At 42.4% G+C, this 26,337-nt stretch overlaps 1 protein-coding gene across 1 annotated transcript; it reads right to left on the reverse strand.

Moving 5' to 3' along the window:
* Positions 1–14,534: 14,534 nt before the first annotated feature.
* On the reverse strand, positions 14,535–25,724 carry chst3b (carbohydrate (chondroitin 6) sulfotransferase 3b). The gene is made up of 3 exons (XM_033611027.2): positions 25,327–25,724; positions 16,997–17,212; positions 14,535–16,792 (listed from the first exon to the last, which is right to left on the reverse strand). The coding sequence occupies exons 2-3, from the start codon at positions 17,074–17,076 to the stop codon at positions 15,565–15,567; spliced, it is 1,308 nt and encodes a 435-aa protein (XP_033466918.1). The 5' UTR covers positions 17,077–17,212; positions 25,327–25,724; the 3' UTR covers positions 14,535–15,564.
* Between the last annotated feature and the right edge of the window lie 613 nt (positions 25,725–26,337).

The raw sequence follows: 26,337 nt of genomic DNA on the forward strand, positions 1-26,337 counted from the left end.
ACGGCGGTGGTCTGTGAAGACATCAAATACGTCGCGATATGTGGAAGGAGAATTCTTTTGACTATATTACCGATTCAGTCCATTTTAAATTGTCTTCATTGTCTGCATTGGTCGTGTCTCTCCGAAACTATGCATCACTTCCCCAACAGTTTCCGCTGGTACTGTTCTATTTTGTCTATATCCATAGGCTTTCAGGAAACATACACAAATACTGACAAAATGAACATAGAGTACAGACAAAAGGCTCCATCTATGTCTCTATACATATCTAACATCAATCATAAATGAGCCTTAAAGGGTTTTTAAGGTCGCATCATAGTTTAAGAAATTCTGTACTGTTATTGTAAACTAGAGCTGCAACAATTAATAAGTTGTCAATTATTAAATTAATCACCAGCTGATTTGATAATCAAAATGTCAAAATTCTCTGATTCCAGCTTCGTAATGTGAATATTCTCTGGTGTCTTTACTCCTCTATGACGGTAAACTAAGTATCTTTGGGATGTGAACAAAACAGAACATTTGAGGACGTCATCTTTCAGCTTTTTGAAACACTTTTTCACCATTTTCGGACATTTTTCAAACAAGAAAATATTCATTAGGTCTACCAAACACTAGAACAGTGGTTCCCAACTGGTGGGTCACGATCCAAAAATGGGTCGCGGGTCCATTCTTTATGGACCGCAAGTGACTCACAAATGTGTCGCGTTTGTATAAAACACTTTATTTTGAAGTACAATGAATATTGGGCACAGAGCCTTTATTTTGAAGCGTTGCATGCTGCTTTAGAGTGAGTGAATGATGGACAGCTACCTACCAAAGACAGCAAACTAGCTCGTCTACATGGCCAAACTCAAGTATGACGCTGAATATATTCAACTGTGTGGACCTGGGGCTGGACCAGTTGGGAACCGCTGCACCTGAAGACTTTGAAAACACTTTTAAAAGACAGTTTTTAGTCACACATTGAAAGTTTTCGCATAGACTAAGGAACTTGCAGGGTCACTTGAGAGGTTATTTCCCACACTGCTTGTGGTGTACAACATTACGCCAAAGTCCCTTTAAGAAATATGACATATTAACACTTTCTTATGTGTCTGTAGAAAACATAACTAGCAACACACTGTAAAAGGCACCATAATGTATATCAACAGTATTCTTGTCAATTCTGCATCAAAAGAATCCATAAAGATAAACTGCATTTGCATACCAACTTAACATTTTGGAATTTGTCGTTTCAACTTGACACAAGCCTCTTTTGGTTAGCTGCAGTGTTTTAGTGGAAGAAGACTGTGGGAATATGAGGGGAACCGTTTCAAAATTAAACATTTCTCACTAAAATAAGTGACAATAAATGACGTTCTTGCGCCTCCCAGAAGTCTCATCCATTTTTACTGTCTACCTGGTTTACTGCTTCCTGTTTGGTGCTGGAGAGAACGGGAACTGCCCATTGGTCCGACATCCCATTGTTCCGACCATATTAAACCCATTGTTCCAAAGTCCGTTCCGAAATCATCATGATTCCCTGTGGTTAAGGTCTGGTTAGGTTTAGGCACAAAAACCACTTGGTTAGGGTCAGGAAAAGATCATGGTGTGGGTTAGGGATGGGCATCAATTTTCGATTATCGATGATTGATTGTTAAGGCTTTTGATCGATCACAAATAATTTTGATCAATAGTCGCAGTGTTTCCCCTACAATGCCTGGCATAGGTCCGGCGAGCCGCTGTGCCAACGAGACCCTTCCGCCCGGCGAGTCGCCGTGCCAACGAGACCCCCCGCCCGGCGAGTCGCCACGCCAACGAGACCCCCTGCCCGGCGAGTCCCCGGGCCAACGAGACCCTTCCGCCCGGCGAGCACGGCAGCTCGACGGGCCTACGAGATCCCTGCCGGACCTATGCCAGGCAAAAAATCAGAAACAGAGGGAGGCTCTCATCGCTCTCCAAAGCCTTGGCGGCTTCCCTTGAGGCCTCTGAAAACACTACGCCATTGAAAGACGGAGGTTTTGCTAAAAACTGAAGCCCGTAACTCTGGCTGGCAACGGTTGTAAACACCCAGGGGTGAACTGCGCATGCGCGCCATTCTTCCTCTTTGGCCTTGGGGGTTGAAGCTCAAAACTGCGCTCTCTTGCAGCGACAGTCTGCACTGCACTCTTTTGTTTTCTCTCTTTTGAAATACTCGCTTATCAATTAATCGATAATTGATCGTTAAATTTTTTGATGATCGAATAATGAATTTTGATCGTTTGCCCATCCCTAGTGTGGGTTAAAATGAAAAAGAAAGTGACAAACACATAAGCCGTGAGCCTGCCTCGCCTCAAGCCTTTCCCAGCTGACCCAGAGCCAGTCGCAGCACACCATCAAGGTTGAAATACGCCCCACCGTGAGCCGTTCAGCACCGCGGACCATCAGACTAATGGGATGTCGGACCAATGACATGGACCCAGGAGAGAACGCACCTATAAGTTGTCATTGAACTTCACTTTGTATGACTAAAAACTTAAGATATTAAACATGATTGATTTCGTCAAAACAAAGACGAGAAGACATCAACTTAAAACAGCTCGTACTGAGTTTTATGACCACCTTACGCCAAACGTTTGAGATCATGGGAGTGCACACCAACTGAGGCAAAAATATATTAGTATTAGAAATGTGTCTGCAACAGTGGAACCCCTTTGAAAAGCTGTTTGGTGTAAGTCTCACATCAGTTGCAGCGCTATTAAAAACCAACTTGATTTACACAAAGACAAACTGGTTGGTAACGTTAAGATGTGGGTATTGTAGGTCCCCTTTGGGAGTGGACTTCATTCCTTTGATAAGAATCTTGCAGTCAGAGAAGATGAAACGTTAGCCTGTTTTGGCCTCTTTATATAACGTGTTTTTCTCCAGGGGGAATTTTACTGGTACTTAATCTTCACCCACCACCAACCAAATAAAACCACAGCCTTGTGCGCTGGAAATAGAGCAGCTTTGTGTATGAGAAATGGCTGGGGCAAAGGTATGAAAATGTTCCCTTCCTGCTGCCCGCAATCAGAGAGAGTGTGGAAAGGGCTGACTTGTTTTCTGCTGAGTGTGACTCCACTCACAGTTTTATACGGTGTATATTTAGAGGAGGCAGAGATAAACTAGGATTAAAGAGAGGAGAAAACCATGAAGGGTTTATTGTCTGTCTGTTGTATGTCTCTTTATATAGATCCATTGATTGAGTCTGATTGGATGTCGTGGAAATACCTGCCCAGATTTTGAGGCCTCTGTTTTGATTCCTTGCCATCATCACTTATAACTATTTAAACAGCATTTTAAGTGAATGTTAGTGACATTAAACTCGACAAATAACCATATGATCCTCATTTTGTTCTTTTATTAGCCGCCTGTTGTGGCGTGGCACGCTGGACAGGGGTGCGTTCAGTTATTTTAGCACCATGGTTTGTGGTGAATGTGGACACGAGCATGCAGCACATGGCTCTATTTTTGTCACTGACCCATATTAAAATTATCACAGTATAATAAATATCTATTTAATGTTTGCTATGACAACTCCAAATGCTGGATCCCACACTGGGGCGCCACAGTCTGTAATTATCGTTCGACTTGTACTTGAAATAAACTGTTGGTTAGTGGTGCATGATGCGCTCTGAGCTACACAAACGATGCTTTGTTTCTGGAGCTTCCCCTTTAAGAAGAAGACTTCAGAGTGAGCAGAAAGGTGGGAATTAAAGCCCGCAATTTTGGCTTTTCGAGCGTCTGTGGCTCATTTTCTGCACCATCATTTCCTACGTGTAAAAATGGATCCTTGCCGTCTGCTTCCGGTGGTCACCCTGGCTTGCTGTACAAACATCTTTTGTGGCGACCATGCAGCAGCGTCACATGGCAGCTGCTCACATGGCATCTGTTGCGTCAGAAAGGAAAAGGCCTGTCATTACGATGTTGAGGCTGGAGATTAATCTATAATTGGTAAATGCATCAGCACCACATCTTATGGGAAATGAAGACGATGCTTAATGTTTCTCATTAGCCACCCCTGCTCCTTCTGCCTCGTTCTAGCCCTAAACTGTAACGCCTGTTTTATTGTGAGTAATAGTGGCACTAGAAAGGCACTTACTCTGTATTTGGAGCAAAGCCAGCAGAGTGGGACAAATGGAGCGACCCATTCAGTAGTTCTAAATTTTTTTAAAGACCTCTTCGCTCTGGCTCAGTGCTGACACAAAAGGAGGTATTGATGTGAGGGAAGACTGAAGCTTTGTGTTATGCCCACCAGAATTTGGCTGTGGAAACAGCTCTTTCACAAACCTTAATTCAAAATGCAAACGGTGGCACGTCTTGTACTCGAGAAACCTACAGTAGGCCTTTTTCATTTGAGCTCTGCAGTGACACACATCACGGACATTTAAGCAGAGTTTGAAGGATTAAATAGACAAATTTTTACTTGTTTTTCTTTTGAAATCTGGTTGTTGGCTGTCTGTGTTTGGTATGTGCAGCATGCTGTGATGTCAGGGACTGTTCTTTACTTAACAGAGGAGGGGGATGGCTGGGGTTTAACTTCATTTTTTTTTCTTGTCCCTCCCCTGAATCTACAAATATTTTTTCCTTGAGCCTCCCTGAGTGACGAGGAGGAAATGCATGACCCTCTCTCCACCATAAATATTCATATATTCTTTTATAAATTCACACCAAATGTAGGTATTGGAGCAACCGCAACTAGTAAACAGCTCAGGAGTTATCACTGAAACAAACTGCTAATTTCTTCAGCAAAATGCAAATCCTCCAACAAACCACACACAGAACCAACACGACTGAGTAAGGCTACACATCACACACACTCCTGCATGCACACACACACACATGCAGCTCAGTGTGCAGACAGTTACAAGTGCATAATGACTGTTTTCCCACATAAACTGTACACAACAGTGGCAGCAGCAGCCTGTCAGAGTTATTTCAGTAGCTTGGCCCAGCGGCTGTTATTAGATTTTAAAAACTGACTTCGATGTTTGAAAGTTAAAAGTTAAAAATGAAATCCTGGAGTTAAAAACGAACATTGGTTTTTCACCATTGTCATGCATGTAGGAAAAATGGTTTATTTTTGGCGAATTTGTAAATGAGACTTTGATGAATTTCACTATTTTAAGGTTAGATTTGGATTTGTTTCCTGATGAAAGCATATGTCGCACATGAGGTGTTCACATTCATTCATTTTCTGTAACTGCTTATCCTGTTGGGGGTCATGGGGGAGCTGGAGCCTTTCCCAGCTGACATTGGGTGAGAGGCAGGGTACACCCTGGACAGGTCACCAGACTATCACAGGGTTGACACATAGAGACAGACAACCATTCACACTCACATTCACACCTACGGACAATTTAGAGTCACCAATTAACTTGCATGTCTTTGGACTGTGGGAGGAAGCCGGAGAACCCTGAAAATCCACACTGACACGGGGAGAACATGCAAACTCCGCACTGAAGGGCTCCCCACAAACCAGGAACCCTCTTGCTGTGGGCCAGGAAACAGCTTAGTGATCAGTGGAAAGCAGCATGGAGGTCAGTGAAAATGTCACGGTGATTACTTCTTTTTTATATCCATTACTTTTTCAGTCTTATTTGGAATGATGTTCGAGCACTGCTTGGACGGAGACAAATGGGGGCTAAAATTAGCATGACCACCCGTCCACCGTCTTACCTGCATCACTGCCTATCAGAGCTTGAGCCAATAAATAACCGGGTCCATGTCATTGGTTCGACAGCCCATTGGTTCGACATCCCATTAGTCCGACTGTCCGCGGTGCTGAACAGCTCGCGGCAGGCGTATGGTGCACCACGACCGGCTTGAGGCGGAGCAGGCTCACGGCTTATGTGTTTGTCACTTTCTTTTTCATTTTAACCCACACCATGATCTTTTCCTGACCCTACCCAAGTGTTTTTTGTGCCTAAACCTAACCAGACCTTAACCACAGGGCATCATGATGATTTCGGAACGGACTTCGGAACAATGAGTTTAATATGGTCGGAACAATGGGCTGTTGAACCAATGGGCAGTTCCCAAATAACCATCACTACTACAGAGTCATTTGACCCGGTAGTGATGATAATGGTGTGATTTTGGCGATTATGAAAGAAAACAAGCATTTCAAGCCTGCTGCCTGGCTCTGGGGTTTCAGATGGTATTTAAAATGAATGCAAAACACAACCATTTAAAGCTGTATGTCCCTCCCCAGTACTTAGTAAAAAATTCTTGACATGCCTCCCTGGTTTTGCACCACTTCCTCCCCCTTCACAGGTAACAAACAGTCCCTAAATGTTCCTACACTCCTGTTGTCTAACAGGGGCATGAGGGTCAAACCTCAGCTTCAGCTCAGGGTCAGCTTCTCTGAGGCCTGGACACACAAAGACAAAAACAAAGAGCTCAAGAATGTAGGAAATTGTAAATCCGGTTTTACTGGCATGGCAGAAATTACTGTGGCTTTTGAATTGTCTCTTTAAGGAATGTTAGTCTGGGTTGAAAATATGAGCAAAATGAGTGTATTTCTATATATATATTTAAAATAAAACAAACAAAAAACAGGGTTTCTACGGTCATGAAAAACCTGGAACAGTCATGGAATTCCACAGTGTTGTTTTCCAGGCCTGGAGAAGTCATGGAATTTTGTTGTGTTAAATTAAATAATTGTTAAAGTAGTCTTCCGTGGATAACCCACATTGTAATGTAACATAACAGCGAATTTATTTTCCATAGCTGGTAGCTTTACTAAGCACTGATATGACATTTTGTTTACCATCAAGTAAGTTTCTTTATTTTCTCCACATGTTCCGTCTCGTCACGTATGCCAGCTCACGTTTGAATGAGAGAAATAATATTCCGAATCCCAAAGTTTCCGTACCTATGCTGTGCAGGCTACTTTTAAATTCTACTGCACTGAGATGGAGCAAGTCTCGTAAATGGTCATGGATCCTTTTATGAAGGGTCAGTAAACATGGAAATGTCACCTTTTCACTGAGAATCAGAGCAGCACTTTGTCTTGTTATCTCTGCACCACCTGCTTACCTAACCCCGAGTATTTACTTAAACTCTCCCCTCACCCACAGAGCCATTGTTTGTACTGCAGGGGGCTGACTGCAACTAAGAGTCATGCTGGATGACTAAAACCATGAAATGTCCATGCTATTTCAAACCAGCACATATATCTAAAATTAGAGTGGGAGTAATGCTTCACTGTTTTCTTGTGGGAATGGGTAGAGGGGTTGGCAGCACTGTACATAAACACTGAGCTCATAATCAACATGATAAAGGGTGTTCCAGAGAAAACAGATCCAAACCAAGAGAAACCCAAGTAGGGAAGTGAAAGATTACGCCGCATCTGGGTGGAAAATCCCTGGTGTTTATCACATGCCACAAGCCCTCTGGTACTCCAACAGGCCTTTTGGGACAAGGTGACATTCAACCCTAAAGCATCAATAAAATTCAAACACAAAGTCGTTGCAATAAATGGGAATTTCCACTTTTATCTTAGCGAGAGACATTTTCTTTAGAAGTAGGATTGTTTCGGGCATTATGGCAAACACCTCACAGAGAGCGTCTAGACTTTATTGTGAGGACGAAATTGGTTACTGCATTTTATAAGCCACCACAGTCATCACAATTATTGTTATTCTGTGTCTTTATACATTTTGGTGGCCGTAATGGTCAGACAGCTTGGGCCGCTGCCCACATCCTGAGGGCACTTCTCATGTTTTTCTAAATCTAAATCCAGAGAAAATGGGCATTCATTTCCGTTCTGGCAAACAATCTGTTTTGACGCGGTCAGCCACAACGGAGCACGCGGTGTTTCATGTGAGAAAGGAATTTAAAAATGCTACTCAATAGTTCAGTGAGTTGCCAAATGGTGATTTCAAAGGTCTTCTGTGACGCAGCACAATGAAACAGCTGCTGTAAGATGAATGGACACATGTATTCTTTGTCCAACAAAATTAGTGTGTATATACTGTTTTTTTTTACCCCTTTGAACTCTGCCATACAAACGGTCCACCTGTGCATATGTTGGTATTTTTGTACCTTATTGTGATGTCATTTCTTGGAGTATCTTCAAATGCTTCATACCCCTAAAATCTGTACAACCTAAGCAATTGAAATTATGTCATAAATTTAAACAAAAATACAAAAGTTTGACTTTTTTTTCATCAAAAATTGATCCAAAATATTTCTAGATGTAGAAACATAATCAAAATATTTCTTAACACTCCAGAAGTTATTTGAACTATGTGCATTTTTAGTTCTTGAGATATGCTCATTTTTTATGGGCAGAGTGCAAAGCTGTTTTGATAGTTTAATTTGTAGTAGAAAAGTTCCCAGTACCTACATTGGTATTTTTTCTATTTCACATCCCTAAAATCTGTATAACCTAAAAATAAGGTATGCAAGTCAATAAACCATGATAATTGATAAAAGTATTGAAATTGAAATTGAAAAAAGATTCAACAGAAATTCCTATTGAGTTGCTTCTCTGCTCCTTTGGTGCCATACACAGCCAGTTTTTACCATCTTATGGACCACTTCTAGCATAATATAATGATGACGTCGCAAGCGGACAGTGTAAAGACCCAAAAGACGTAATTCTTAGCTTTCTGTCGCAAAAGGATTAAATGCTGTAGCTCATATAGTTTTCTATTTCAGATCGATTTTTAACAGGATCATGAAAGCAACAGCCCCTGCTTCCACCTGTGGGAGGTTGGCTTTCAGAGGGTTGAACCTGGGAAAATCTGCCAAAAGTAGATGCTATACTAATTTCCTATCACCAGTAGACCAGAGTGGTGTACATGACTCTGCAGCAGACAGGTGTGCCTTTCTGTTGTTTTTTTTCCCTAGTGTGTCACATTCAATGTCATGGATATGCAAGAAAAACGGTCAGTAAACAGTAATGCGGGATTTATACTTATGTGTCGAATTGATGCCTTATCTACACTGTAGCCTGACATGCACCTGTAACTACACATCGCGGTGATGCAGACCTGTCTGTAAGCTGAAACCATTTCCCTTAGTGGAAACAATGGTGTTATTTTACTTTAATTTCACAAATGCGAAACAGTAAATCATGAAGACAATAAAGCCACCACTAAAATAGCATTTTAAGTCTTGTGTGTGATTTATCCTGGCTTCATATGAGCAGAGGAAATCTCAGGTCGTCGCTAGGCTAATTTATACAATGTAAAATGCCAATGGCTTGTGCTAATAACGTTAGCATGCTATATTTGTTTGGAAAACGTGTTTAGTATAAGACAGTTGTTTTGCTGGTGAACCTTGTGAGTTGTAATGGAGGCGAATTTTGTAATGTTACCTTTGTTAAATGTTGCTGTTGTCCCTGGTTTCATATGAGAAGAGAAAAAGTCTGCTAGCTTCTAGGCTAATTTATACAATGTATAATGCCATAGGCTTGTGCTAATAACGTTAGCATGTTGTATTTGTGGGGAAAATGTGTCCAGATAAAGACAAGTGTTTGTCTGTGAATGCTGCGAGTTATAGTGAAGCCGATTTGTGTACTTGTGTTTGAAATTGTCTCTATTAAGCCATGTTTAATGTGTGTTTGATGTGTGTTTTGGTTCAACTAATCTTTACAGCAATTAACAGAAACCTCCGCCACCAACTAGTGTTTAGGAGGTGTAATTGCAGAGTGACACAGACGCACCACCACACAAGTATAAATGCTCACAACAGCGTAGGCCATGTGTGTAGGCTACAGTGTAGGCTCTGCATAGAGCTGAGGCACAAGTATAAATCCTGTTTAAAAGGCAGCATGGAGGCCAGTGAAAATGTTACAAATGTTAATTCTTTTATCTTTATATCTGTTACTTATTTGGTCCCTATTAATTGATGCCAATGCTGATTTTGAACAATTTTCAAGGGCTGCTTGGACAGAGAAGGATGGATGGTATTTTGGGCCATGCGTCATTGTACTGCACCGGAAGAGCAGTGGAAATTAGTGTGTCCACTCAAGTGTCATGTTTCCATTGTTGCTGATCGGAGCTGGAGCTGATAAATACCTGTGACTACTGCAGAGTTATTTGTCTCAGGAATGAATGCCGATCATAACCTTTCCCATTAAAGACAAAAGCCAGATGTTAGCGGGTGTTAGAGTGCAGTGGTAAAGAGGCCATACTGTAGATGAGGATAAAAATATGGCAGCGGATGTAAAGTTTTGAAACATCTTTGCTAATTTTTTTCCCACACAGTCCTTTGTGTATGAGTGAAACTGGTGTTCATACCCATTTCTATACTGCTTTTATAAACACGGTAAACACATCAGTGCAGCTGTGGCAGGGAACCAAACCACTTCAGATCTTTGATGTCTGCCTATGGGTTGTATGTAAAGAAAAAAAAATAACAGCACTCATAAATCCCCAGGTTACCGTTTCCTGTTTCAGCTCAGAATTAGAAAAATGTCTGGCTTTAATAACAGCAAGACAGCTCCTGTGACATTTGATCCACTGTCAATAAATGCCTGTGAAAAACAGGTTTTATTGGCTGCGTTTTATTTGAAGCAGCGTGATATTGGACAAGAAGTGCTTCCTATGCAAAGTTTGCCACAGAGCTTTAAGCAACTTCTGCTGATCCACTGGAAAACTGCCCATATGGATTTTATGTATAGTTGGGAAATTGTAGAAGATGAGAGAAAACTCAATAGCAGTGACATTTTCAGTACGCTAGTTTTATGTGACAGATGAAAACTGCTTAATTTGTGTCCTCATCACTCATCAGTCGCGTGCAGTGAGTTTCGTGCATTTAAATTCTGCGCCCGCTCCTCGCACAGTCACTCATTATCACATGCAACAACCTGAGTTTTATGAATTGCATTCCTCAGTATGACATAATTTACTGCGTATTTAGATTTATGTATTCTCCTCAACCATCATTATCGCCTGCAACAGCACGAGTTTTACGCGCAGCACTGAGACACGTCTGAATTAACTCAATTTTGTGTCTGTTTATCACTGATCTTACAGCAAGGTATCATTTGGATCCTCTGCTCGGGCTGTTTTGCATATTTGAAACCCCTCATGGTTGATGTGGTGGGGCACCATATAACAGAGCAGGAGGGTGGGGTTACCTAAATGCCCTGGTTTTACTGCAGAGGGGGGGTGAGAAGGCTTTAACTCAGTGGAAAGTGGTTATTCTATATTTGCTCCAAACATACACTTACTCCACCCTCCGCACGTCCCACATAAAGCCACTCCAATATAAGTTTATGAATGCTCAACCTCTTCTCATTAGGTTTAGACTCTTTAGAAGCTGCAGACCTGGGAACACTTCTTATTAAAGTAGAGCAACCAGCCCAAACTAACCAGATAATGATCTGTTGATATGAGTGAATGTGCTTCGAGTGCTCTGATGTGGCTTTGCTCAGCAGCGTGTGAGAGCTCACGAGTGAATTAACAAATATTTAAACAAAGAAAGTCACTTTTTTTTTTGGTGTAAGAGAGAATGACTTATGCAGAGAGGCTGTGTAAACGACTGGCTCCCTGTGTTTCTGGAAGCGGGTGGGGTCAGGTGGACCAAAATGACTTGGACCACATTATGTATGTAAAGTTGGTAATTACTAGGTTTGGAGACCTAAATAGCCGGGCCCACAGTGGTAAACACACTGGAAGTCAAGGCAGCTGCCTCCACAGTATCCTTCCTTCTTGCCTCCTCAGAAACAAACTAGACAGTGTGCAGAAAGTTTAAACGTTTGGTTTATATAGCACCAAAAAAAAGCCAGAGACCCTTCAATTAACCACTCAAACAGAATGCTAGGAGGCTTGGAAATCAGAGAGTGGTTGTGTTTCACAACTAAAACTATGAAATGAACTGTGAAGGTTCGTTTCCTTTTTTTGACACAAAGAACAAAACAGCTCAGCAAACTCGTTTATACACACAAATGTGAACCAGCCGTGATACGTCTTACTGGTAAGAGAACACATAACAGGAAAAACTTGTGTCACTGTGTGTCACTATAATAAATTAGAGGTGCTTATCAGCTGGTGATACACCTACACCTTACCAACACTGGATTTGGAGGAGCTTTTCTTTTCTAGCATAACCTGGTCCTTATAGTCCAAAACAACACAATGACCCTGCAACAGAGCTTCTTAGCAACATTATCAGAGCAACTCTAGACATAGCAATGTTATTCTGTTGGTCCACCATCTTGGTCCAGACTGAAACGTCTCAACAGCTATTGGATTTGCCATAAAATATGGTGCATACATCAATGGTCCCTCGAGGATGAATGCTACCGACTTTGGTGATCCCCTGTATTTTCCTGTAGCGCCACCATGAGGTTGTCATTTTTGTTTTTTAGTCAAATGTCTTCGACATCCATTTGATGAATTCCCAGGAAGTTTGGTACACACATTCATTTCCCCCGTCGGCACAATGGTGCAGTGGTTAGCATTGTCTCCTCACAGCAAGAGGGAGCCCTTATGTGCGGAGATTGCACGTTCTCCCTGTGTCAGCGTGGGTTTTCTCTGGGTACTCCAGCTTCCTCCCACAGTCCAAAGACATGCAGGTTAATTGGTGAAATTCGATGTAGGTGTGAATGTGAGCGTGAATGGTTGTCTTTCTCTATGTGTCAGCCTTGTGATAGTCTGGTCTGTGCTTCTCTCGCCCACTGTCAGCTGGGATAGACTCCAGCCCCCCCCACGACCCGCAACAGTATAAGCGATTATGAAAAATGAATGAATTAATTAATTTCCCCCTTGGGATAATTAAAAACTTTTGATTTAGTGCCAACATCAGGTCAAAATTTCAATTATTCCAATTCTTTAATTATGACCCAATAACCACGGTGGACATGTTAAGCACATAGGATGTATACAGAAGTGGACTTAGCCGCCGGTTATGAAGACTGAAGTCAGTGTGAAAGTGCCTTAAAAGTTCCATGTGTGACATTCAGAGTATTACTGTAATATAGCAGCTAACCACTATTTGCCACCTTCTTGTCCAAATATAGTCACTTCTGGTTTCAAAACAACAAGATGTCAACAGCAAAAATGGGGGCTTAAAGGCAGCAGTCTACAATCCAATGGTCCACGTCATGGTGGGTACACACTTGGTTAAACATTATAGCTGCTTAAGATCAGCATGCTAGCATTATCATTGTGAAGATGTTAGCACGCTGATGCTTTAGCATTGGACTCAAAGTATTATTTTTGCCCAAGCACAGCCTCACAGAGCTGCTAGCATGGCTGTAGAGTTTTAGTCTTATTTAAAACTGTCTCAGGAAAGTGTTGATTCAAGTGAGGTCTTTCATTACACCTGAGTTTGTTTTGTTGTTAAAGCTGGGGTAGCTGGGGTCATTTTGGTGTCATTGCACCTCCTTTTGGCTTTGTTTTCAGGCTTTAAAAAGAATCTACCCTGTGTCAGGAGACTTTGGCGATCACAGGTCATTTTAGAGAAAAGCCGTTCCTAATGTGCGTTTGGTGAAAGCCAGATTCAATGGCAAAGAATCCTGCAGAGGAAGCTGACAGTAAAAAACGAAATAAAACACATGTCAATATCAGTGAAGTGTTTCAGAGATGGAGAGAAAATGTTTCTGTAGCTAATGTTAGCTAGAACTTCAATTCACAGTTCAGCCTTCGCCTCACTCCCCGCTGCTACAGACCACCTTGCCAGGAGGAGAACAGGCAGCAGCTCTGAAGACAGACCCCCAGTCAGCAGCTGCTGCAACCTGAATCCAGACAGCCAGACTTCCCGCCAGATCCGCAAACTTAATGTAGCTGCTGTTAGACAGGTCAGAACTGGTGCTGTCGCTGGCCACCAGCCAACTGTGACACCTGGCACTTGGGCTTTGCGCTGGTCAAAATCGAGCTGCTACAGCCGTTGAACGAAGGTCTGTCTCCCAAGCTGTTGCCCGCTTTGCTCCCCAGGGAAGCAGTACGCAGAGGTGGGGAGCGAGGCGTAAGGTGGCTAGCTAGGTAATTCTTATGTCATTTGTGGTCTGATAGACAGAGATAGGGAGAGCTGAGCAAAGAGGGGCTGAAATAAGCTTAGATAAATAGAGGAGGAGGATGTGTCATCAAATTCTGCCCTTTTTTGTTGCCTTTGCCAGATTTCTGCCTACCCCAGCTGTATGTAATGAATCTGTGAAAGGTCTTTAAATGTTGGTGAGTTGTGCCCACTGTTCATCTTTGCTAAAGTGCTGTTCTTGTGTTGGTTGTAAATACATTGGCAGACAGGCTGTAGTAACAAGCAGACCCCCACTAACACTGATTGAAATGGGATACTCTATTAGAAGCTTTACAAAAGTGTTTCTTGTAGGTGAGCTGTTTACTGTGAACTCTAATTTTACACCACATGGGTGTTGTTTGCATTGATCTGACTCATCTGCATCATTGCGTGCGGTCCTTGCTTCACTTCTTTGATTATTTAAGGAGATAACTGATACTGGAAAAGGGAAGTTGTACTCATTTCAGCTGAATGTGAAACTCCTACAAGTTAACCAAAATATCAGTTTTGCCACAGTGACGGATGCAGTATATTCATGCCAAAAGTGAGATGTTTGACAGTTCATGTAAAAGAAGGTTTATTGCAACAAACAAAATGCTAAAAGGAATAGACTGGAACATCAGCAAACAGTCTGGCAGGCCAGAGTATCAGGGCCTCTTTTTTTATCACCAGCCAAGAGACTTGTGTCAACAGACAGACCTGCTGACAAACCTCGCACAATCCTGCAAACCAGCTGCAGTTGGAATGTTTGCATACAGTGGCAGTGTAAACATCTGTTTTTACAGAATGGGTCCTTACAATCCTGAGGACAACTTCAAACAACTTTTTGCCAATTACAAACATGCATGTGCAGCAATTTAGTATACGTGTGCAAGATAAGTCCCCCCTGCAGAGGGGTAAAAAACCTGTGGAGCACATTCAGAGTCATTATGACTTTTAGCAAAGAGAAGACATAAATAACTTAACATGGGACATTACTTCTAAATCTCATGCGTAGAAATTACCTGGCAAAACATTGGTATTTCCACTTCCTGCCATGAGCATTGCTATACAAAGCAATCAATTCTTTTTGGCTATGCATAAACATTTCAAGTTTCTTTGGTGTAAAAGCAGCCTACTGTATGTAGCTAACTCAGAAGTTGCTGAGCAAAAATAACCAACAGAGGTTGCTGGAAGTGTCTGAAACAGTTCGCTCTTGTTCACAAACCCACAGCTATCTCCCTCGGGCCTTTCCTATATTTGCTAAGGAGTTGAATTTGGAGAGGCTTGCAGGACAAGCCAAAGATACAGTTTGGACAGAGAAAATAGTCCGGAGTGCAAAAACAAACATAGCTTCCTATTTTCACCATGCTATACCCATATGTAAAGTCTCAACATACACCCTTGCTTCAAGAGTTAAAAGCTTTATATCAAATTTCCGCTCGACCATACATTTTCTTCATCAAACTATTTTAAATAGTAAAAAATTTTAAATAGCACACTATCAGAAAATATATCGCTCTCTGTATCAGGATAAAAACCCTAATAAATATCAGTCATCCCAGAGTTTTCCAAGAGGTTTCCTGCATCAGGGTTCTTGTCCATCAAAGTCTATAAAAAGTTGAACACTTTGTCCTCGATCAAACTAATCGACTTATCTGTGAGCATTTTTTCACTGCTTACAAATCTATACCCAAAGAGCTTCAGCGTAGGCCCACAGACTCTCTGCACAACCTGAGCTATTTTGAAAGGTAAACTGAACCTCCATTTCTCTACTTGTTCTGAAGAGTTTTTCTGTGTGGAGTAAACACCGCTGGTCTCCTTGGAGGCCTGGGTGTTCCTCAGGATCCAGGATTTCACTTGTGGAGTGAACGGGATTCCAGTGAACCTGTACATCTCAGTTGCCTTCCTCATGGGGAACCGAGCGATGTCCTCGTACCGCACCAGCATGTAACGCCTGCGCAGCCACGGCGGCTGCCTGAGGCCGATCTCAGCGGACATCCTGATGTTGTCGCAGTTCCCTTTCAGCTTTCTCACTTCATCATCATCAATGGGCACATCCCCACCCATTGCCCACTCCTTCCAGTTCTTGTATTTGGCGGCAAAGGCCACCATGCGCGAGGCTAGTACAGCCCGAGGATCTCGAACCAGCTGAATGAACTTCACGTCAAGGCGCGGGTCCTCAGCCAGGGGACGGAGGTTCTCCAGCTGGCGCACCCTCACTGACTTGATGACCCTGTGCTCCTTTTGGTGGCAGGACTCAGACGCCATGGTGAGGTTAAGGGGCCCACAGCGTCTGGTCCTGCAGCGATAACGCTCAAAGACCCCTTTGATGATGGGGCTGCAGACCGACTCCTCGCACAGAGAGCTGCTGGACTCCCTGCGGAAGAGCGCGGTGGTGATGTGGTCCACAGGGAGGGGCTCGATGAAGCTCTCCAGCAGGGTGAAGTCACACAGAAAGAGCTGCTGGAGCACGTCACGGTACGCCTTGGCTGCCGCTGTGGCATTGGTGCCGCCAGTCTCCAGCGTCAACATCTTCTCCACGTGCCACAACGGCTCGAACAGGTAAAACATGTTGTCGCTCTGCTGGTTAAAAAACTCGCCCACAAACGAGGAGCCCGTCCTGGTGGTGGCTAAAAGGAGGATGTGCTTCCTGCCCCTCGCCACCACCTCCTGGTGCTGGCTGTAGTTCTCCAGGCGTCGTTTCATCAGCGTGAAGGCAGAGTCCATCTTGCTGAGTGAGGTCATGGAACCATTGCGCCTCAGCAGCATGTGGGAGAAACCACTCGGCTGTAGAGGGGTCTGGGGGGTCTGCTTTAAGGCGAGCTTATCTGACACCCTGAAAGTGCGATAGGAAGAAGAAGAGTCACAAAGTTATATTATCTTTCACAGAGAGAAATCATAGCTTGTTATTTAACTGACACACTTTTGTGTTGCTCCGGGAGTTTTTGTAAAATATCTGTTGAAAGCTCAGAAGTGATAAACACACACGAACCTGCAGGGAATCACAAAAGCACTCCATTGATCACTGAAATGGACTTACCTTGAGATAATGTTGTTTTCCTTCTCAATGATAACAAGTGCCACAAAAAAGACGATGGATATTGTGTATTTGATCCTCATTCTTGGATGTAGCTGTGCCTGGATATGCTTTTACAGACTGCTCCTTAATGGGTTCTGCCAATCTCGCAAGTCTCCAGTCGCCTTCTTAAAGAGCCTTCTAGTTATTTGTATTCCCCGTTGTAGGCGATGTTTCATCCTGTAAATGAAATGAACATCAACCTGTCAGTTACACATTTTGCACATTTGAGCACAGTGGTGAGTAACTACTTTGGTCTCAATTCGTTATGTCGAAACACGTCAAGGTATCTGTTTAAAGCATTCGTGGAAATGGGGAAGTTGACAGTCTGTTGTTGCATATGTAAAACTGCACTGTGATGCTGAGTCAGAGCACTTCTTCCCATCGCTCTCTTCTTTTTCTTTTTTCTCAGCCATGCACAGCATCACTGCACTGTGCTCTGCAAAAACCAACAATGGAGGCATTTACTCAGAGACAAAAATATCATATCTCAAGAAGGTAAGAGTAGAAAATAGCTGAGTGTGTTAGAATGGAATCTAAGCCAGTTCTTCCCACGAGGAAGTCCTTGTTATCTTTAAGTGCATCAGTGCATTTCAGGAACATGCCGACCCACCCTGCAAGACTGAAGGCTGGTGCACAGAGAAAAGCTGTATTTATGAGTGGGGCTTTGTAGAAACAACCATGAGAGCACAAAGGAAATGTGAGCAAGAGACTGCAATCAAGCACAATTAAACTGTAATTCTACAACTGCTTGAAAAGTTGTCTGGGTTAGAGTGATAATCCTACCTCCCACTGATGGGTAGCAGAGCAGCCTGTGGTCCAAACTGCCAGCTGCTGCTCCATGTCAACACTGGGAGGGGATCTTTTCAACAGAGGCCCTCAGTGACTTGGGCTACTGGTACAGTAGACCATCTGGTGGCTGGTCCACCCATAATATGCCTTTGTGCTTCTGAGGTTACGTACACACTAATACGCTGTCGTTTTAGAGCTTTGTGTTTATGCCTAACGTCCACACAACTGGTGTTTTTGATCCCCTTAAAAGAAGACCTTTAAATATGCTGCTGACCATATTTTAGTTTGAAAACTCTTTAGTGTGGAGGGGTGGAAACAAAGACTTTTAAACAATGATGACGCAAACATCCATGTTTACCTCCTGACTGGGTCTAGTCAGTCACAACATGTCAAGCCAAGATGGTATATCTAGACCCACATACCAAGCAGCAACCTCCGGCGCTGAAAAATGAAGCCAACACAGGAGTGCAGAAGAACTTCTGTGGCCAGTCGAGGCTGGCACCAGAAGCGAGTCAATCCCCATTGCGCCTAACAAATCTACAGTGGGTAAATATTTATTAAGTCATCCATTTAAATGTCATTAAAGCTTAAAGTCATGCATAACTAAGGGTGTGTTTGTTCTGAGTGACAGGTGGGTGATGTCCATTGACTAGTTATCAAAGCAATGTTGGATAAGTAACGTAACAATGGCATAACCCAAGATTACACAGAGTATAGGCGTCATCATAGCTGTCACTATGTGTTCATGAAAGTTAACTGCAATGTTTTGGTCGCCTTAAAAATCTTGTTCAGCGTTTATTTGGGTTAAACATCCCTCTTTGGATGTTGGATGTTCAGTTTTTCCAGTAGTACATTTTGTTTAAATGGTTTTAAGCCTGTTTTTCGCTAGCAAAAAATTAGCATTAGCGTTGTGACAGTTAGCCATAGGTGTAAATGCACCGTGCAAACCAAACTAGCAGCTAGCATTAGGGTTAGCTCCACCCTCTCGTCCAAACATGATCACTTCTGTCTCCAAAAATCCAAGATGGCGACGACCAAACTGCCAAACTCAAGGCCTCAAAACAGGAGTCCACAAACCAACAGGTGACGTCATAGTGGCTACGCCCATTATTTTATACTATCTATGCCACCCATGTGATTTCATCCTTCTCGTATGGGCAACAATAATGTTTCTCCGTTACCATTGCCATGGTTTTCTCCGGCGATGGATACTACTCCTGGTACCGCTCTAATATGATGCTGTATTTGCTTTGCAGTGACTCCCAATCTTTATTCCGCCGCCTTGACCACCATGTTCATGTTCTTCTCAGTAACAGTTTGACCTCAACGTTGGGGCAAGCCAAGAAATCTCTTCTATAGCTAAGCAACCAACCGCAAATCTGATTTACATCAGCACACACATGCCCAGTGTATGTGAATGGTCATGTTCAGGTGTGTTAATACATATAGAGATTGGAACACACACGTGTATGGAGGTTGTTTTCATCTGAAAACACTTTGAAATAAAAACGTATTTGTGTTGATGTAGCCGAAAACACTGATTGAGGCTGAGAGGCACACGTCACAACATTGAGAGGTTTAACTGCACAGTGCTGAAATTAGAGGGGAAAGCCTGCTCGTCGTGAAGTCGTAAATTGTAGTGCTCTGAGCCTGCAGGCCGTTTCGTATTTGTGTTACTCTTGGAGGGCAGGGAGTGGGTAGTCAAATGATGATAAGAGTGGATTTAATGATGCCTATGTGTATTTGGGAATGTCTTGCACATTCCTGAAAGATTGATATTTTAAGGTAATGGCAGCTTGGCTCAGATCCCTGACTAATCTTCGGATTTTAGCATAATCCTGCCTTACCTCGTCTGCCAGTGAAAGGGTCAATAACACGGCAAGAGTAAATGAGACAGTCTCCACCCTGAGGAAATTGGCAATGCGTCAGTTTGATGTGTGCCCACAAAAATGCCAAAGTTAGAAATTTAGAAGCGTTTAAGTAAGCACACAGAGGTCATACAGTCAGTCTTTTTAAATCCTGAATCAGACATCTGGGTTTGTGAAAACATTTGTTTATTGGATCCGTCAGGTGCTCTGCACAGACTCCTGAGTGTGTGTGATTTCTTATGGATCACTGTTAAACGATTGCAGGTCTAGCCTCAGGGCCGACACATTAGTGAAACTGCTGCTATTAATCAGCGGAGCCACAAGCCAACAGACCAGCTTTTTCACGTCTCACTACAGCAAGGTAGTCGTGTGTTTGACACCAAACAAGCAGCGCCGTGTAGGAAGGGAAAAGCCCGATACACACGCATCACTTTCTGAATTCTGATGTGCCTCTTTGAGTTTCTGTGTAACACGTCTGGAGGTCCAGTTCTCACATCCTGTTGCGACCTCCGTCCCAGGCCAGTTTTGAGCACAGAAGCCAGTCCAAATGCTCGCAGTCTAAACACAGGGGGATGGTTGGACGCTGCCCGAGAAATTCTCCGTGAGGGAATGGGAAGTTTACAGCTCCAATAGAGCACTGTTGACGTGGAACGGCGTGTAATGAAAAAGGTGAACAGCTTGTGTACCGAGACACGTTTTCACCGTGAGGGAAAATCAGCTCTGTCTTGCACCACCCTGCCGCATGCCACAACCACAAAGGTCTCTTTACACAGGAGTGACTCTAAACCTTCTTTTGGGCAGAGATCGCAGAACATAAACTCCCAGGTCACTCGCTCATCACAGGGTCAGTGACTAACCCCCTGATGTTACAACTCGTGGTACATGTCTTCTCATGGTTGCACCACAGGAAATTACTCAGTCCTTAAGTCTTCAGTGGTCATTTAACATTGTACAAATACAGCCACAGCTTATAAAGAAGATCTGACTAAATCTACTGTGACTACACCTGTACAAATTTAGACAAACACCAAAAATGATTTGGCCTAATGAATAAGACACGAGCGAACGATCAACTGCTCCCCTCAGTGAAAAAGTCTGACAGAAATTTAGAGTACTAGAGTATGTATTTGAGCAGTTTTTATATTGGATTTGAAATAATAAAAAAAAAAGCTACATCAACAATTCATCAAGAAAATAAGTGGTCTGAGGTTTTGTCATTTATATGGTAAATTAGATGTACACCAATTATCTCAGCTTATTGCATCTGCTGTGTAAAGTTAAAAAAAAACAACACGCACACATGAGCTGACATTGTTGAATATTCACAAACCACTGAGGCATATGACACTTTTGATCATCTACTCATAACAAAACCGCCACTGCACCATTTATCATCTCGCTACAAATGCTTTTAATAGCTGCCTCTTATTTAATGTAAATCTTATGTGAAGACAAATTAAACACCACCCAGACAAACCCACGTTGTCTGAGATGTTACAAATGTGCCCTGTATTCACAGAATATCCCATTACAACAGGTAAATGGATTTTTATCTGCAAGACAGTATGTAGGCCTGATGATTAAAGGATGATTTATCTTGATATCCAGCCTGTTTTCACTCCCAACCTGTCAAATATTGTGGCTTTGTCTGTGATTACAGAGGCATCTTTTGTGGCAGTATGATAAACACTGGGTGTATCAGTTTCAGAAGCACCTAGCAACAACCCAAGTCATCAAATATCGCTGCTTTGTCAGTGGACGTCGGCATCAGACACGGACGCAAAGACACCCTCTGTGGCTGTATGATACGACCTGGTCAAAGGCTGTTTAAGACATCGCCGGCAACTACTGTAATATAATGAGCAACAAGTCCGTATAGAGCGGGGGAGGAGGTGGATGGGTCAAACAAACTCTGGACTTTCACCTGGGAGCCCGTTGTCAGGTTCCTGTGTGAATTTTAGGCCAAATTATAATGTTTTTTTGTTGCCTAACCTGAGGAAATGCATGTAAAGTTTATTTTGAAAAGACTGCATGGATGTACAGAAACTGTACATTTCCTGTGAAAACAGAAGTGTATTTTGAAAAGACACAATGAATGTAACAAGTGTAAATTGAAATGCCATCTGTAAGCATCCAAAAGAGACACAGGAGGGTACCTGGTGCATCATATTTTGACCTGTATGTCCACTGACAAAATGGTGGTACTTGACGAGTTAGGATAATAACATAATAACACCTCATTACATTCATTCAATAGCTGTATTTTACTAACTTAGCAGATTATTTTTTTACGTACAAAATGCTTTGTTATAGATTAAACTCTATAAAGATAAAGCTCAGGTATTTAATTCACTGGCTTTGCCAAACACTGACATTCACATGGCTCCCCCAGAAAATTTTCACAGGGGTGACCAGATGGGGCTACTGAAAATCTTGGGCCGGTACACCATAACCAATTTTGAGAGTTAAAGAATCGCATACTGATTGGTTTCTTATTTTACAATTGATATTACTAATTACCTAGTCTAGCTCACCAGACCTTTCTCAGGAGGAAAGGTCTGGCTGGGCCGACTCTCACTTTAAGATTGGAGAAAAAAACGCCCTGGCTGCTTTTATTTCTTTCAACCAATCACAATCATTCTTGGCAGTGTCACAGCAACGGTGTGCTTGCAAAAATATTGCCGGGGGGAAACAGGTTTTGGTGTAACACACCCACAAAAATATCGCCTACAGTACGCGAACCATGGCAGAAAAATGGCTACATCCCCGCAAGATCAAACACCGCAAAAGTTAGTAAAGGACGTGTTGAAAACTGCAACCGGAGGTGGTAGGGCGGGACTTAAGCGGGTGGCTCGTTACGCCCAATGAGAGGCTGATCTTTGCAGCGAACTTCCACCCACTCAGACTACTAATTACCTGATCTGACTAATACCATTACACTTAACATTCGAGTTCCACAGTGAGTCATGTATCTTTATATACATTTTAGGTGATTCATTGTTCTTCAAATAGGATGGCTGTCATATTTCTTAGAAAGATAAATATACAGCTTTAATTTGAAGGAGTACATTATTTGTAAGGAACTAAGCATTTACTGGGAACAAGCCTCCACAAGTTTAGGGGAGACCTGTGGGTACCCATGGAACCCATTTTCATTCAGATATCTTGAGGTAAGCGTTAAAGACACTCCTTTGAAAGTGGCTATGCCAGTTGTTTGAAGCACTGTTTAGCCTCCTTCTCGAAAAGCTATGTTAACATGGTTGTTACTAGGGATGTCAATGCTAGTTAATTTTGAAAGGCTGACGCCCATTAACCAGTAACCTACTGGTTATTTTTTAGGGAAAAAAAAGAGACATGAAATTAGTCCAGTGCTCCTTTGACTCAATATAAGCTTTAGCGCTGCATTTCAAAGTGCTATCCAGTTTTGTGATTCGAATGTCTTGCCTTTTCTTCTCTCTTGGTTTTGCTGACAGACAACCGGCCAGTTGCCTTTTATTTATTTATTTACTTGTTTATTTGACAAGGACAAATGCATAGGACATTGGTCCATGTGTAAAAATACAAAGTGAATGCAATGCATACAGGTTTCTAGCCTAGCTAATTAGCAACCCCTGTCCCTGGTTAGGCTTAAAACGGTAAGCGTAAGATTACTGAGCATGGAGTAATTCAGTACAATAATACAACACAACATATGCAGTAAAATAACATGAAGAAACATGCCCACTGCCCGCTCAGTACTGCACAACACCCAGTTCGGGAGAGAGCTAACATTAGCTAGCTGACGCCGCTGCTCATCTAGCGAATACAAGTGGTGACACCCTTCAGGTGGCAGAAATGTTGCTGTGAAAACATTGTGCACCCTCTAGTCTCCCCTCAGCTCACCTTAGGGAATAAGCAGCTTCATTTTTAGCTGCAAAACCCTTTTAGCATTATTTGTTAGCACCACTAGCCAAGCTTACACTGCTAATGGTGATAACATAGTCCACATTGCTAAAGAGGGTTTTACCGCTCAAAACTGAGCCACTTACTCACTGGGGCGAGCTGAGGGAAGTCTGGAGGGTGGTCACAATGTTTCCATAGCAACACTGTTGGGTCATGGTGGTGTTGCTTGCAATAATTGCCTAATGAACAGCAGCGCTAATGCTACCTAGTTCCCACCAGATCCAGGTGGTGCACTGTGCAGTAAATTAAAAATTAAGTTATGGACCAACATGTGTAACCAGTCAAAAAAAATATCTGTGGTTATGGTTAACGGTTGACATCCCTAGTTGGTACTAACACTAACACTAACCGCTGCCAAGGAACAACCCATCTCAGCCAACAGATACCTTTTCCTTCTTCCATAAATATCAGCCTGTGATAAACATGAAAAAGTTGATCATTTTGGTGCAGAGCTTTACACCTGTCCCACAGACGATATGCCTACAGTTATAAACAGCACCTGGAAGAAGATCAGCTCTGCTCTCAGGATTTGAGGTAAATAGGCTAGAATTTGGTGACTGTTAAGGTTGCTTACTAACTTCAGACGCAACCTGCTGCTGCGCTCATGAAAGCCGAAGTCCGACCTTGTGTTTTCTAGGCAGTTTAAGACGCAGCATGTGTACGGCCCCTCAGGTTCCCTTGTTTCACAAGATACCACTACCTTTGAGCTAGCTTAAAAAAATAACTTAGCGCACCGCAGCCTCTTAAAGACAGTAATATCGGCCTCAAATTATTTTTCGCCAGGGGGCGTGAGGGGGCCAATGATTCACATCTCATTACTTTATTTCCAACAATGTTTCTGAATTTACTTTCCATAGATATATACAATTTATAGTCATTATATAGTAGATACATCACTATAACAATACAAATTTACATATACTGTGATAGAGTGCATTATTTTATATCTAATATGAAGTGTATTGCAACATGTAGACCACTTACCAAAGGAAAACAAGGCGGGCTGTGTTCAATCCATTTGTTTGTAAAGTTTAATTTGATAGTACAGGTCCGTTTCAGTTAGAGTTTATTAGGCTATCTGGATGTATTGTTTCTATGGTTACCACAGTTTAAAGACTGCAGGTGGTTAAACTTTTGGTCAGGTCTTTGTTACAGATGACCATAAATACTAGTAGGTAAGGAATCTCGCCTAAAATTATTTTAAAGGGAGTTTGGCATGCAGGGAAACAGGTTTAGTTAAGATGGGAGTGTAAGCGAGAGTCATGCTTGTTGATAGAATATTTGGGACAATGTGGTGATTATGCACATGGTAGAGGTCATGCAGCACAAGTTAAAAAAGAAGAAGAGGAAAAAGTATGCATGGATGGTATTATTATAAATCCAAAGCACTGACTTGGCAGGCAACGTTGCAGTCCATTTATAAACAGGTTGAAACGTCAGTGCAGGAAAAGCCGGACTCCTTTAATGCAGCAGTGGTGAGGGTCCCTAGAGAGCATGCGCTGCATTCAGAGGTCATAAGGACAAAGCGGCCAAACTGAAGTCATGCTTTGTTAATGAGAAGACCCTCAAAGAAAACCTTTCCTTCAACTTTTATCAAAAGTTATGCAGTTATTTTTATTTCCCATCAACAGTCCTCCTTTATTTATAAAGTGGAATTCAAATATATAAAGTTTGTCCTCTCTCCATACCCACCATCATGATGAGCCGCGGTGTCTGAAGGCGTCCCGCGTCGTGTCATCAGCCTGTCCTCACAGAGAGACTTCGGATAGAAATTAATTCCATAACTTCCCAAGAACACTTCACTTGTGTGACAAAAAACAATCCAAGCCAAAAGAAGCAGCAGCTGGAATAGTCTTGGTGAGTGAAACCTGTGGGTCAGGTGGACTCATGTTTGAGGAGACTGCAGGTCAGGCTGCCCGTTGGACTGAATGGCAAGACTGTGCAACAGTTGCGCCTCAGTGAATCACATGGGAAAGTTTGGTCCAAAGGAGCGGAGCTTCAGGCTGGAGGCGCACTGACACCACCCTTCACACAGACCCTCTGTTAACTAGTCTGGTAACTGTAGATGGCAAACTAACTTTAAACACATTATAAACAATGTTAGAGGTCTGATTCTGTTGTTATGTGCCGCTGATATTTAGGCCACTTTTAATTTTTTTTTAGCAGTTCTTGACGTAGTCGCAACACAAGAAAAGGCAAGCACGCCATCTAGTGGAGAAACACACAAAGTGCGTCTCAACTTTTACACTGACCTGTATGTGGATCTGAAGGAACAATTACAAAACACTCAGATTCTGTCTTTAACGTCATTTATGTCAACTTAAATTAAAAGCAAGTCATTCAATCAAGTACTGTACTTGTAGGCCTTCTCCATTTTTAAAACGAAATATACTTTTTTTTTTACTCTACTACATTTATTTTACAGCTGTAATTTTACACTATGGAGATGAAGGTCTTGCATGTAACACCATCAGTTCTTAAATTATTGTATGTATGTGTATATGTTTTACTTGGTTTGTAAAGTGGTTGAAATGAGCCTTACCTTAACACTGAAAGGGGTCATTGTGCATCATGAGTGACATTGTTTTATTTTAATTTTGATACTTTAAGTACGCTTTGTTACAGAGCATAGTGCCTGCGCTTGGGAGAAACAAAACATGTTTTTATATTTTTATGAAATAACAAGTTTATTAGCTCAGAATT

The sequence above is a fragment of the Epinephelus lanceolatus genome, chromosome 21 (genome assembly GCF_041903045.1).
Source record: "Epinephelus lanceolatus isolate andai-2023 chromosome 21, ASM4190304v1, whole genome shotgun sequence".
Lineage (NCBI taxonomy): Eukaryota > Metazoa > Chordata > Actinopteri > Perciformes > Serranidae > Epinephelus > Epinephelus lanceolatus.